The 14,578-nt window shown below is 40.6% G+C and overlaps 1 protein-coding gene across 1 annotated transcript in view; it reads right to left on the reverse strand.

Annotated features, from left to right (window-relative positions):
* The window catches only part of DNAH5 (dynein axonemal heavy chain 5), a 205,275-nt gene that overhangs the window by 37,845 nt on the left and 152,852 nt on the right, over window positions 1-14,578 (reverse strand). Inside the window, exons 60-65 of the mRNA XM_059416774.1 lie at window positions 13,690-13,869; window positions 10,245-10,382; window positions 7,769-7,904; window positions 6,891-7,207; window positions 6,162-6,317; window positions 5,096-5,278 (exon numbers count right to left, since the gene is read on the reverse strand). Of these exons, the coding sequence (XP_059272757.1) occupies window positions 5,096-5,278; window positions 6,162-6,317; window positions 6,891-7,207; window positions 7,769-7,904; window positions 10,245-10,382; window positions 13,690-13,869 (1,110 nt within the window). The remainder of the gene's footprint in view (window positions 1-5,095; window positions 5,279-6,161; window positions 6,318-6,890; window positions 7,208-7,768; window positions 7,905-10,244; window positions 10,383-13,689; window positions 13,870-14,578) is intronic.

Raw genomic sequence — 14,578 nt, forward strand, 5'->3', positions numbered from 1 at the left:
AAGGGAAAGAACGTAAAGCCGTAGGGAGAATCATGGTTTTGACATCAGGGAGACATGTGCTTGAATCGCAGCCCCCAGAGATCTATCAGCTAAATGGTGTTGGCCCTATTATATAACCCTAGAGCCTCCGTTTCCCTATGTATGAGATGGCTATGGAAACAGCTCAGACAGTGATCGTCAGGATATAACTAGTAAAGCAGCTACAACAGAAACTGAATCACAATAACTGCTCAAAAGACTTCTCTCTCCCTTTTCTCCCCTTCTTCGACTCTTCCCAAGCATGGATTTTTCAGAAGCATTATAATAGTTATTGGGAAAATAAGCAGTTTGGAAAATAAAATTATAGGTTGGCACAAAATAAACCCTACTTCGGAATTTCACAAATCATTATAATAGCCTAATCAAGTGGCTGAAATGGGACAAAAGAGAACTTTCTGATCTTGTACTTATCTTCGAGATGCATGGTCTCATGTCTGCTGGGACGAGAACGTGGGCTGTCAAATCCCAAACTGTACCGAGTCTTACGGATTCTTCCAGCACCGTAGTTCTTCCTCCATCTATGGGTTCCAAACCAATAGCCAGGGCCCTGGTTTAGCCTTTAGTTACTCCTCAGGGACTAGTCTAACTACAACTGGTCTCCCTGCTCATCCTCTGCTCTGTCCTCACCCCCTTTCCTGCTCCTAGACCTTTGGGGATCTCTCGCAGCTGTTTTGAAAGATCCAACATTCTCAACATAGTTTACAAGACATTTCAACCTACACTTCCAATCTCATCTCCGCCTGAGAACTACAGAATCAGTACTAAAATCATAACCCCATGTTACTCCCGAAAACTGTTAATCACAAAACAAACAGTTAATATAATGTATACAAAGGGGCAATTCATCCAGTTCCTGATTTTAAAAATAGCAAGTAAAAGCTTCAACACTATTCAGATGGTTGGAGTCAGTTCAATATCATTGTTAACACCAACAAATCTGTCAATTAAAGTAACTGCCTGTATTCCTAAAGGATTAAAATGAGGCTAAGAAGTACATTTCTCCCGAAGTCTGAAACTGATAAAATAATATCCCCTAAAGTAAACAGTATAATTTAAAGCAATTGGGAATTATGAAAGCAATCTGTATACTAAATAGTGGGTAAACAGCCAATCACTACAATGGGACAAGAGTTATGGAAAACAGAAAGTAATCTCTGAAGGTAAACAGAACAACTATTTGCTTCTCTTTTCCTTTTCTTTTCTTTTTTTTTTTTTTAAAGATTTTATTTACTTGACAGAGATCAAGCATGAGCAGAGGGTAGGAGCAGTGGGGGGAGGAAGAAGCTCATGCCCCACTGAGCAGGAGCCCCAAGCAAGGCTTAGGGCTCGATCCTAGGATCCGAGGACCCTGAGATCACCACCTGAGCAGAAGCCCGATGCTTAACCAACTGAACCACCCATGCACCCCTGCAACTTGTTTTTCACTCAGGATTTTAAAACAGAAAACCTATTTTGGGATAAGGTTTTCAGTGTATGCTCACATGTATGGCTGATTTAAACATCGTTCTGTTGAACTATGAGTTTAGGTCCCCCAAACTATAAGAAGATAGTTCTTTTTGAAATTAATAATAAGGAGCAAAATTGATCAAAATCATTTTGTCTATAAGCATTTTCCCATCAAAGGGATTACCTCAACACACACACACACAAACACACACACACGTAAACATTTGTGTTATGTATTCTATTTACTAAGGCTGCCATTTAAATTTTTTATAGAAACTTTGATAATATGAAAAGTATCCCCAAAGTGGGTAAGAAAGTACAGTAGTGATTCAGAACAATATCAGGAAACATACTATGTATTAATCAAAGTATCAAAAATTAAGTAGCTCAACAAATATGCAAATGACAACTAAAAATATTTGTGTACCTAAACTGCATCTGTCACTACGGTTTTGAAATCAGTAAAAGGAAACAGGTGACAGCCTTTCAGTTCTAAGAGATCACCCAGGCTTTCATCCAAGGATCCTTCCCTTTTGTACCTTACATGGCAATTAAAATAGAAAGATTAAACAATAGCATTCAGATTTATTCTTCTCTATAGCAATGAGCTGGTGATAACGACATCTGTTTAAGGATCCTCATTAAATTATTTCTTCTGTTGGATCCACCAAGTTTGGGTGCTTCCACCCCTAAAATAAATCAAACATCTGTTGGCTCCTCTGGGATTTTGAACAAGGTGACCTCTGAGGCCTTGTGTTGTGTGAACAATAGAAGCTATTAATCTAGATTAGTATTTTTCGCCTAATACTATATAGCTCTCTTTGAGTTTCTGTCTTGTTCTCGGGGATCAAGGTAAGAGTGAACCTAAGGAAAAAAAAATTAAGGATAGTTGCTAGAGAACTACTGGTTTGCTGCCTGTTTAAAATGGTCTTGATACCTTGCCTTCTGGTGACAACAGCAGGCTGCCTACATTTACTCACAGGTACATCAGGTCAACAATTGAATATGGCCTTGATGTGACCTTGAACAGCTCACACATTTAAAACGACTGCTTTGCAGCACCCAGAAAATGTAGAATCATTAAAAATCTGCCTTCCCTGCATTCCTGTGCTCTGGGGTTTGCATCTGTTTCTGAAAGGCAACAAACCCCGAGAGCCAGCAGTCTAACAGCAGAGCACTGACGAGACCAGAGCCCATGTGATAACAAGGCTCCTCACTGCCAGTATCTCCAAGACACTGGACAGCTGGTGAATTTATGGATTCAGAGAAAAACAGCCTTTCCCTGGCATCATAAGTCATTGTTCCCAGCCACCTTTCAGAAGAACCGACAGACCGCTAAGGTTGGATTCATCCTGACTGCAGAGAACCCACACCTGGTTTCAGGTCATGCGTTAGGGAATTTCTTAGATGCTTTCCAACACCAGCTTCTTAAGTGGGGTCTTCCCTGCTTTCAATACCCACCCTTGGCTCTGAACAGCATGTTATCCTGATGGAGTATACACAGTAATCACCTAAGAAGAGACCATAGTCAGAGAGACTGCATTGTCACAGAAGTCAAAGGAACACTTTTTGAACCTGTAAGGCTCTTTTCAAATGAGTTACTCAATTTCCAGAAAGCACCAGAGATCAAATCAGACCCCCTTGCCACCATCCAGGCTAAGGCGATTTAGCAATGTGAGTGAATTCGGGAGTGTGGGGGGAAGACGAGATGCTACAAAAGAAAAGGCGGCTTGCAGGTTGTATATTACTGAAAAGCCTTCGAAAGTAAGTTCAACAGCTCACTTCATGCATGAGACCTTGTGTTAGAGGGAAGAAAATACAGGTTACGTGTTGTCTAATCATGTGTTTCAGGGTAGGAAGACCCTCTAATACTCTAAGAGAGTGAGGGTCCCATTCATATGGCCATACTTTTCCCAAGAATTATCTACTCGGAGCCTGGAATAGATTCTGATCATGAGACAACAGCAAAGGAGTAGTTTTCTCAAGACACTCAAGGCACTTTTCCGGGGGGGGGGGGGGGGGAGAAAAAGCCCAGCCTGGGATCCACATTGGCTTTTCAAGGCTGTTGAAAGCCTTTTCAAAGGAGTTTAAAGTGCCCCTCGCATCCTCTTAAACTTTTGTTTGAACAATTATGGCTTCAGTGCTGGAGCTGTTTTGCTGCAAATAAAATCTGTCAGAACAAATTATTTCTTCCAAGGAAACTATATTCATCTCAGCTAAATGTAAGAAAACCAAAGACAAGCCTATGTTTCAAACTGCTGCTGGGACTCCTTATCTGCTGGAAGTCAACACCACAGGTGAAAGCAGAGCCTAACACAAGGGTATTGGCCACTGCCCCAAAGACTCTTGGGGATTCCCACATTGCATGTGGCGGATGAAGAATCCCAGTCGCTCCTAAGTAAGGATATGGCAGTGCTAGGCTTCCTCAACCAGCTCGAGTCTGACTCACAAAATAAAGAAGCGCATATTCTGAAGGCTACTATCACTTCAGGAGCAAGTCTGTGGTAGGAACTCTGGCCTCAGTTCCTGGCATTCTGAGGTCACTAACTACGTGAATCTACAAAGTCAGATTTAATGCTCCTAATAAAACTTCCAACCATAGGACTCTATGATTCATGCACTATAAACTAAAAAATAAAAAGAGACTACCCATAAAAAAGGAAAGGAGGGAGGGGGAAAAGTGGTGAAGAAGCAAGAGATAAACATATAGAAGGACTCCCAAGACCAAGCATGAAGCACACACACACAAAATGTTTTTTCAAAATCATAGAAAGGACAAATTCCAAAGATTTTGCCAAAGGTTTTAACCTAAATAAATCTTGAGTCAGTCTAAAAGGGGGCTTTAAAATAAAGTAGACTTCTCGTTGCTCCTGGAGAAAATCAATAGCAACTCTTAGAGTTCATGCAGTTCTACCCAAACAGTCTTATTAAAATCCGGTGACTCAAAACAAGGAGGTTTATAAATTATTGGCTATTTTTTATCGATCATTAAGTTATTCCACCAAATAGAAGTAGAGAAAACAGAATCGTGACCAAGCCAGAGCCTTCAGAAGGTGCTCAGGGAGGTTCCAGAGTCACAAATGTCTGTCCCGTCACAACATACATGCAGCTCTCTCATATAGGCAACAAGTAAGACTTGAGAATGTTGTCTGTTAGCTGTTTTTAATCCCAGGGGTTTGAAGTCACTAGTCTTAACTTTATACTCCAGAAGCATAATAATGAATTGAATGAAAGCAAAACCTAGCTGTATCCTAGAAACCTAAAAGTTAACAGGCAAACAGAACTCACGACCATGCAAACTCTTCAGAGAAATGAAGCAATGTAAGACCAGAATAATGATGCCGGGCATGAGACTGATATTCTCATAGTCCCGTCATTATGCTCCACAAAATCAATGGATATATATGATTTATGAGACAGATGAAACACAGAGGGTAATCGGTTAGTAATTACCCAAGACACCTGGGAATGAATAATGGAAAAAAAAAAAAAAAACACAGGAATAAAAGGCAGGGGGGCCTTAATCCTATGAAAACTTTTATCATATTATTTTCGTCAACGAAAGAATCGTAACACAATGCCGAAAAGGAGGTGGTCACACTTCACGCACCTGCTTCTCTGTGAGGATGACTCTCCCCAGTAACTGATCTTCCAGACCTTTCATGGTGACAGTGAAGTCAATGATAGAGGTCCGAGCACTTATTTCGGGGGTGTAGGCTGGGTTGGGCAGTTTGGTGGTGATGTAGAGTCTGAAGCCATCCATCACGTCTACTTCCTTATCACCAACTTTCACCTTTATTATAAAAATAAAGTCAAAAGTAATAAAACATGCATACACCTTCCTGTGTCCTTCTCTGCACAGGATCAAGCATTGCTTTAAGTAATTATATAACTGGAGATCTCTGTATACTGAAAAAGAATTCATCATCAGGCATTCGCAGGGCTTCAAACCACTAGGATGGAAGAAAGCACGGTGGGTGGAAAGGAGGAAGGGAGGGAGGAAGTTCAGTGTAAGCCAGTATATACCATGAGTTAGAAGTTAGCACCAAAATTGGTGTGATCGTGAAGAAGTGAGATGGATGACCCTTCCAAAATTTCGTTCAGAGATCAAGACTGAGGACATCACATATGTACCAAAGGGTATAAAAATGTTTATTACTCATATCATGAGATTTCTGGAGAGATTAAAGTAGGTCCCCAACCGGTCCCAAAAACTGATTGAGAGAGTAAGGAAAAGTAGCGGTCTTCGGGTTTTATGGTGGTTAGGAGCTTGGGCTGGGATAAAGGTTCCCACACAGGGCATCAACAGCGGATTGTATGGTTTGATTTTCCCACCATTGTCAAAGGCAAAAGTTCCACATGTTCTTGTCAGCTTGCCCAGATTTGAGACAGGAGGGGAGGGTGAAGGTCATGATGGGTTTTGAAAGACATCCCCACAGTCAATCATCAAAATGGAGTCAGATTCTGTCACACAAAAGAAGTAGATATTTCTAAAAGGACTGTTCTTAAAAACTTTAATCCAAACTCAGGAAGTGTAGAAAAGAAAAGCACATGTCTCTTCCAATGACTCAAATTTCAGTTGTTGCCTAATGAGAAAATTTCATCTATGTCTATGTCACATTTACCCGGCCTCGTGCTAATGGTTCCGCACATTATTATCAATAGGTTTAACCTACCTTAAATGTAGACCCAGTCTTAATGAAGTTCCTCTCCAAAACATTATCCAGCGCTGGATCTAGTTCCTCCCCAACATCTTCAATAAGCAAGGGCCTTCCAAGAGAAAGACTGTCCTCCAGATGGTTTCTGAAATACTTGTGATTGAGAGATGTGATCTAGAAACAAGACCCAAAGGTTGCTGTTGACAATATCACGATGTCACACACACAGAGAACGGACATTAAATGGTGCCTGGGCATTCTATCATGGGACACAAATACGGAGATCTTTAGAGAACCTTATCTGGAACCCATAGAGGGTGAGACTGTACTGCAAACTTAAACTGTTTCCATCCTTTTCTTTTACAAACTGTCATTCCCCAGGGCAACCTGTCTTCTCATCACCATCACTTTTGTGACAAATAATAATGGGATAATCACGAAGCGTCCTAGTTCAGTGCTACACACATGGTGTGGTACAACTCCACACTGCTCTGTTCATCAAGGAAGGATTTAGGCTCTAACAGGGGAATCTGAAACCTTCAAAAGATGGCATTAGTAGAGATCCATACAAATGTAAACACAATTTTTAGAAAAGATTTTAATATTAGAGTTTAGACTTGTATCTGTTACTGCTCTATCAAGGATTACAATAGCTACTATTTTCAATTATTTCTTACTTCTCAGACTCTTGTTCATCTGTGGCAATAAAACCTCTTGGTAGCATGAATGGACTCAAACACAAGTTACCTGGAGTTCATACTGGCTTTCTTTGTTTTTAATCCAGATCTTCCCTTGAGTCTGTGGGTCAATTAACAGAGGATAGCGAGATGCCTTTGTGACAATGATCCCGTTCTGAATGGACAGGTCATCGTTTGGCAGACCTTGGAGGTTCCATTCACTAATAGTGGGAGCATCAATCAACATCTCGTTGAGATTTAGGTTGTCTCCAAATGGGATTTCCCGGACTTTCATTTCCTTCTGCCAGTCATTGAGCAGCAGACTGCGAAACTCTTGGTTAAATGGACCAGAATAAGATAGAAAAGCTGTAGCCAACAACACATCCCCTAAAACAGAAAACAGAATGCCACTGAAATACTTTATAATCAGCCTTGTAAATGTGCAGAATATTAAATATATTCTAAAGGCAACCACTCTTTTAAACTAACTTCCAGAAACCAGACCGTGACCACATGTTGCTATGTCTTGGTGAATAAGCAGTAGATCATCGTTAAACAGGTCCAAATGGTCCACCTGACAGGCAAGTAACACCTGACAGGCATCATCAACTAGGTTATTTTGATTCTTGCTGGATGTGAGAGTATGACTTTGGAGCTTAAGGGATACAAATCCTGAGAAGACAGAGCTTCCATTCCAAGTGACCCTGGTCAATAAGACCATTGACTCACAGGAAAATTTGAAAGTGACCCTTTCAAGGTCAATAGCACATCTATCTAATAAGGACTGCACAGATGCCAGACCGGTATTCATCCTTCTGAAACATCTGGGCACATACACACAGGAATTTGAAGGACTAGAGGGTTCGTTTGTATTCTGATTAAAGTTTCAGTTTCCTAATGCCCTAACAGAGTCCACACGTAATCTGATTAATACAGGAATTTACATACCTACAAGTCTTTTTGTTTGTGCAGCAAACTCTTTGCTTTGTTCCGTCCATCTTTCTTTTTCTCCCGCCAAGCCCCCGATCAGCGCGGAGGCCGTCTGCATCTTCCGCCTGCAGCGCTCCGCGTCCTCAAGCAAGGTCTAAAAAAGGGCCAGAATCAGAAGAAAACTCTGTTCAGAAAAATATGGCCTCTGGGTGAGGAATATAATTTTAAACCATTATATATTATCTGCCCTTCTGAGACCTGTGAGCCATTTATCTCACAGGAAGTATAAAACTCAATTCCTGTGTGCCTGTGTTAGCCAAAGCCCAGCTTTTAAACCTTTACAAGGGTCCTGAGCCCACAGGTCACACTCTCCCCAGGTGTTAATAAGTAAGAGATAATAGAAATTTGTGTCATTTATGAGTTCCTTATAAAGAAAAATAGAGATAAAATACAAGCATACTTACTAAAGTAAAATACATATCCTACTTGAAAATCAGGAATATTTCTCCTGTTAAAGTTCTCACATCATTAATGCTTCATGTAAGTGCACATCTCCTCTGACTTGAAGTGAAACTTTATATTAATCTTCAGATTGTGCTATTCTGAGGTTTGCTCACAGATCCCGTGGACACCTGACTCAGCAGGTCCCTTTCTGGTGCTCTGTGCATCAGTAAAAGACCATGAACCAGAATTTCACATGCTGTTGCCACTCAAGTCTCCATTCTTAAAAACAAATGGTCCTCCTCCTTCTGAAGACCACTGCTAACGCTACTTGTAAAAATGTGTATGTATGAAATAACAGTGGGGACAGATAAAGATTTAGCTATAGGACCAGTCACTGGAAATTCATTTATAACATATATGTATGTTACACATAATATATAATTATGTTATATATGCTAAATGTCTAATGATAGAGAAACATTTAAATAAATTATCGTGGAATAAGCATACTCTGAAGCCATTAAATTATTTTATAAAGATTTTTATAATCAAGAAAATATTCAATTACTAAGTTAAAAATTTAATTTATAAACAGTATGCATTGAATTATGTTATATATTTAAATGTTATATTTTACATATATTTTTAAAATATATGTAAAGCAAGGAAGATGTTCAGATGGGAAATGAAAAAGAGCAAATACTTCTCGTGTTCATTTCCAGGATTCTCTATGCGTATATTCCATAAAGAACATGAGTTGCTTCTGTAATAATAACACAACACAGTGTTTTTCAAAAGCAAGATACGTATTCTAGTTTGTTCTCTGAGATTCTATTCTCCTGTTCCCTTTCCCCCAGAGTTACTGCAGGAGACCTCAAAGCCCAGCTGAGGTGTACCCCCACATCTATGTTGTCCGTATTTGTTTATTTGTTTCTCCCCAAGAAGAAAGATGCCAGCTAGGAAGTGTGACCCTACAGATCACTTATTTCTGCCTACCTTTGAAACTAACTTTTCATGTAAGAGATATTTTTAAGATTAAGTTGTCTTCCCCAAATTCCCCGGGGTCCTGGGATCGAGCCCTGCATGAGGATATCTGCTCAGCAGAGAGCCTGCTTTCCCCTCTCTCCTTGCCTGCTTTTCTACCTACTTGTGATCTCTGTCAAAGAAATAAATAAAATCTTAAAAAAAAAAAAGTCTTGGTGTCTTAGAAACTCAGGTACCTTTCGTCTGAAATTTCTAGGCATTTTATCCAAATGCTTATATGCAAATACTTGCCAACCATAACCGGGTCTCCCTCTTACCTACAACTCCCAGGATCCCCAGCGCCTAGGACACTGTGCACATGAGAAGCTCTGAAGCTTAAGCTACATTAGTTGTGTGTTAAAGCTGCCTGAATTTCCAGAAGGAAAGAAGTCCGTATGGAGCTGGAATTATTAGAAACAAGATAAAGAACCTATTGCCCAGTGAACCAGAAGTGTCTGAACCCAAATTCTGAAAGGTTCTACAGCTGCTATTTGCAGCCTAGGTTGAGAAGACCATAGACGGTCATTGTCATCAGATGCAACCATGTGGCCATAACACTGGTCCAGCAGAGAAGCCTGAAGTGGACAGCAGAAGACCAAGATCTACTTCTGACTGCCCAGCCCTACAACTAGGAGCTGTCCTCTGGACCTCAGCTCCTTTCTCCAAAATGACAATTTAAAAAGCCATCTCGCTTACCTTGCAAGATCAATTTAAAGCTTAAATGAAATGAAGAGGGAAGACATGATTTGAAAAACAGAAAGTGCTCCACAAGGGGCTGTTTTCACCACCATCCATGAGAAGACTCAGAATGTTTATGTTCCAGAACAGACGCCCATCTTGGCTGACCATCCTGACCTCTCACCACGGTCCTCAGGGCTTAGTGAAGGATGAAGTGTTGTTTATGTACTATGTATACATTGAATCAATCCCTGCTGGGAACCAAACCCTTGGAGAAAGAAAGGAGCAAAGGAAGGGTTTACAGTAGCCATATTAACGTATGACCGTCCCTTCAGTGCCGAGGAGTTACCTGCTTCTCGGTCATGGCCTGTTCATACTCAGCCTGCACCACGTCGAGCTCTGCACGCTTGTCATCCAGCTCAGCCTGGGCCTTCTGCAGATCTTGCATGGCCAAGACGTAACGATTCTCCTGGATCACCAAGTTGGCCTGCACAGGACATACCCGGGGTGAATGAGGGACCAGGAACAACCAACCAATCAGCCAGCATTTCTTCTGAGATCTCAGCCATGCTCATACCTGTTCTCTGCTCTTCCCCTAGAGTCTTGGCATTAAGTCAAGACCAAATTTCAGTGTGGACTTGACATAAATGTTTATAAGCAGAAAATTGTAATTGTAATTCATTCGAAGTTAGCACATCTTTTCTGTCAAGTGACAGATAATAAATAGTTTAGATGTCTTGGGCCGAGGGGCAAAATTGAGGCTATTATTCAGGCACTTACTTAAAAACCATTTAAAAATGTAAAAATTCTTCTTATTTCACAAGCTGTACACACGGAGGTTGTGAGCTAGATTTGGCCTGCAGGCCGGAGTTTGCCAGTGCTTAGATCAGAGCATTGCGGTATGAAAAGCACATAGGTACTCTACAGAACATTGTAAGATTATTGTAGGAAAAGAAAAAAATGAATATTGAGACTCATCACTATTGATGAGGATGTTAAAACTAGATAAAAAACTGAACCTAATTATTCACTGAAGGTAAAATATAGATTTTCTGAGCCGTGGTGATCTCGATGTCGTTCTTGTAGTCTAGTCTTCTATATTGCTTGCCTTCCATAAAAGAATTGTTACCTTGAGCTGTGACTAATTAAAAATACTTATTTTTAAGGAAGCTACTAAATTTGACTCAAAAGCGATATTCAAAAGCAGTATTAGCAAAAGAGGAGATATAGAAATCAGTTCAGGAATTTAGATGCTTTAAACAATTTTTTGGAACCAAATTTTTCCTTTTTAAGTCTCTAAGATGTTAAAATTGACTTTCATGGGGGATAATCCACTATTAGGGCCACGTTCTCTCTGGGGTGTTTCAGAAGAAAAGATTACCTTGAAAAAAATTTTTTGAAATAAATAATTTTCCTGTCTGAAAACCTCAGGCTCCCAAATTTTGGAAGAATAACTCTTTAAGGGAAACCCCAAGTTCTATAACTTACTAGGACCAATGACAGGCAAAAGCGTGGCTTAACAACTACACTTTAAAAAGGATCTAACTCTTGGGACATGTTCTTCTCTGTTCTGCTGTAAACCACACCTGTGGCTGTGGCATAAATATAAAAGAAAAGCAAGGTAACAATGCCCAACAACTCTCTAAAGCAACACACTGATGTCAAACCATCACAGCTCCAGAGATTTTGAATATTTTCTAGAATTTTCTAAATTGAGAAAACTTTTCAAGAAGATCTCAAAAGTTGTCAACCAAAAGGCATAGAATCCTTCAAGTCTAGCGGCTCGCCTTGGGAGCTATGGGCCTCCATGCAGATAGCTTACATTCTGTAAGATTCACTTTATCCATGACGATGCTGAAGATCTACCTCCTGTGATGTGTATGAGAGAGGATTAAATAAGACAATGCATGTAAACACCCACCACTGGTGTTTGGCATAGAGCAAGAATCCAATAAATAACAGATGTTGTTGTCCAAGTTGAGTATTTAAGGCTCTATTGTTATAAACATCCTGTTTCTGTGAATGGATATTTACTGGTTTTCATGGTTTTCAAGGAGAAATCTCATTATAATTAACTTGAACAGAGTCTAAATTGCTATTAGTTGGTATTTAAGTTCATTCTCTACTAGATGTCACTTGGCCTGTTGACAGGAGTGTTCCCCGGACAAAGGAGAAGAGCCCCTCAGGGTCCTCGTCACTGCTTAGTGTTGAGGAGGTTCCAGCTGGACTGTAAGGAGTGTCCTTAATCTGTCTTCACTCAGAAGCAGGGAAGCCCCTCTGGGAACACGCAAAATCAGAGGCCTTGGTCAGGGTTGTTGCATACGTTAGCAGAGTTGCCCAGCGATAATCTGCACTCCCTCCATCTTCGCCTTCTCTGAAGCAGTGACTGTGTAGGCTCTAACTGCACTTCTGTTCACGACAGAACATTCAGAAGGACCTGATGCACTCAAGGCTCCCGGGGCCCGGGAGCTCATAAGACATTAGGAGGTCACTTCCGGGTCTGACTTCTCAGAAAGAGAAACAGAGGATCTAGGAGCAGATAAAACATTCCCCCTTCTGACAGTGTTCCCTTCACTTCCTACTGCACGATCAAGGGTGTCCTAGGACCAGGTGGAGGCTAAAATGTCATAGAATAGGGGAGTGGATTTCCTTGTTCTTATGTAAACCTTTTTCAGAACGGTCATTATTTAGCATTGATTTTGGCTCATTTTCTTTAGAATAGTTATAGTGACATAAAAGCTGTCCATCACGAATTCAACAGTAATTCCCTTAAAAACACTGCATGCTCACTCACTGGAAAAATTTGCGAAGGAAGTCCTGCACGTTTCATTTGATAAGGCTTTTCCAATTCAGCCAGTATCAGAAGGCCCATTTTGGAGCTACGCTGGAGTCTCCAATGGTCCCAAAATTCATAATGTTGACAGCATGACATCAATCATTGGTTCTGAAATTCCCTAAACCAAATGAGCCTCTGTTCTTTAAGTTGCTTTAAGACCCCAAGGGGCTTTAGTCACTGAATAAATGACCCTGGTATGGTAACAGAAAACGAAATGGGACTTGCAAGTCAATCCCTATCTTCTTTCCACTCTAAGTTATTTGTATCATGTTTATTAAGTTCCTCACATAGTTTATAAGCGTTAGTGGATTTCAGTTGATGCTTGAGAGAGATCGGACTCCTACAAAAGCAAAATAATCAAACAGGCCACACGTGCCCTCTTTGAGACATCGGTATTCCATTTTCAAAGCACGTATTTGCCTCTCTGTCTGCTGAAGACGGTCACTGATGGCAGGGGACAGGGCACAGGTGTGCATATGAAGCCTAGAAATGCAATTACTCAAAGGGAAACAAGCCTACTCTCCAATTACATTAAAGAACAGATGACATTCAATGTCCTTCCTGAGCGGGAAAGGAGAAGAGTGGGAGTACTGTGTCATACCTTACAACCAAGACCAGCAGGAGATCTGGGATGTTATCGGGGGATTCTATGCTATCGTTTTCTATGTGTCTTTTTTCCAAGTTGCCATTGTGGAGGGAGAATATCCAGCAGCCCACAGTGGACTTGGCATCCTTGTTGAGAGTCCATGCTTAAAGGCTTGCACAGCTCAGCCTGGAGTGGTTATTACAGAGAAGAGAAACATCCTGTGCTTGGCCTTTCTGTCACTCGCTCTCCCCATGGACTTGAATGCAACCACACCAGAGGCCAAAGGCTCCTGTGCTACATGGAAAGACAAGACGAGCTGACCTCAAGGGCTCTCACAGGCACGTAACATGTGGTTCTACATAGGAGGCTCACCTTCAGAGGCAAGACTTCTCTGTTGATAGAAAAGAAGGAAGCCATGGCTTTAGTCCAGGAACAGAGACCAGCTACGTTCCCACACACACGCTTAGCAGTTTCAATGTTGTAGTCTGTCATTTCAAAGTAAGGATTCAGAAATTCTATCACTTCTTCATTGATTGTGTCTTTGGGGAATTGCTATGAAAGAAAAGAGTAAAATTAAGTCAAAATACCTACTTCCATAAAGTCATACTCCCATGATGCTTACAATGCAACTGCAATTATTGAACAACCAAGAAAGGATGAATGACATCATATTCTGTTGATATCTCAGGATATGGGGCCAAAGTCCTGAGAATGAAAACAAGAGTGAGCAGTGACAGCGAAGAAGTCAGAGCAAACTTTAGCTTCTGTGAACAAGAGATACCAAGCCCCAGTAAATGTTCTGGGATCCAGGGAAAGAGTAAATTATTTAGGTGATGAATACTAATATGGTTACTAAAATGTTATTCCAAAGCAATAACATTTTCATGTCATTAATCCTAAATGGGTGAATTGTAAGCCCATAAAATCAATAATGGAAAACTAACACAGTCAGGTATACTCAGCCTAAGGATAAAATCTATTTAGCAGCAACTAAATGCTTAATACATTCAAAGAGAGATTCTATTAAACTCATCTGAATTACAAAGTAACAACCTGGACATTAGGTCTTGAGGGCAATGAATTAATTTTTAGTTATAAAATTATCCAGAATGTGGGAGAACTGGTATCTTCTGAAGCGATAAAACTGAAAAACAGTAGCAGAAGTGGATTACGAATGCTTTCTTACGTCAAGAGACAACTGTCCAACCAACGAACCTGGACCTTTCTCAAGAGGTATTTGTGCCTCTCAAAGAAGATGACT

Source organism: Mustela nigripes, chromosome 12 (genome assembly GCF_022355385.1).
Source record: "Mustela nigripes isolate SB6536 chromosome 12, MUSNIG.SB6536, whole genome shotgun sequence".
Lineage (NCBI taxonomy): Eukaryota > Metazoa > Chordata > Mammalia > Carnivora > Mustelidae > Mustela > Mustela nigripes.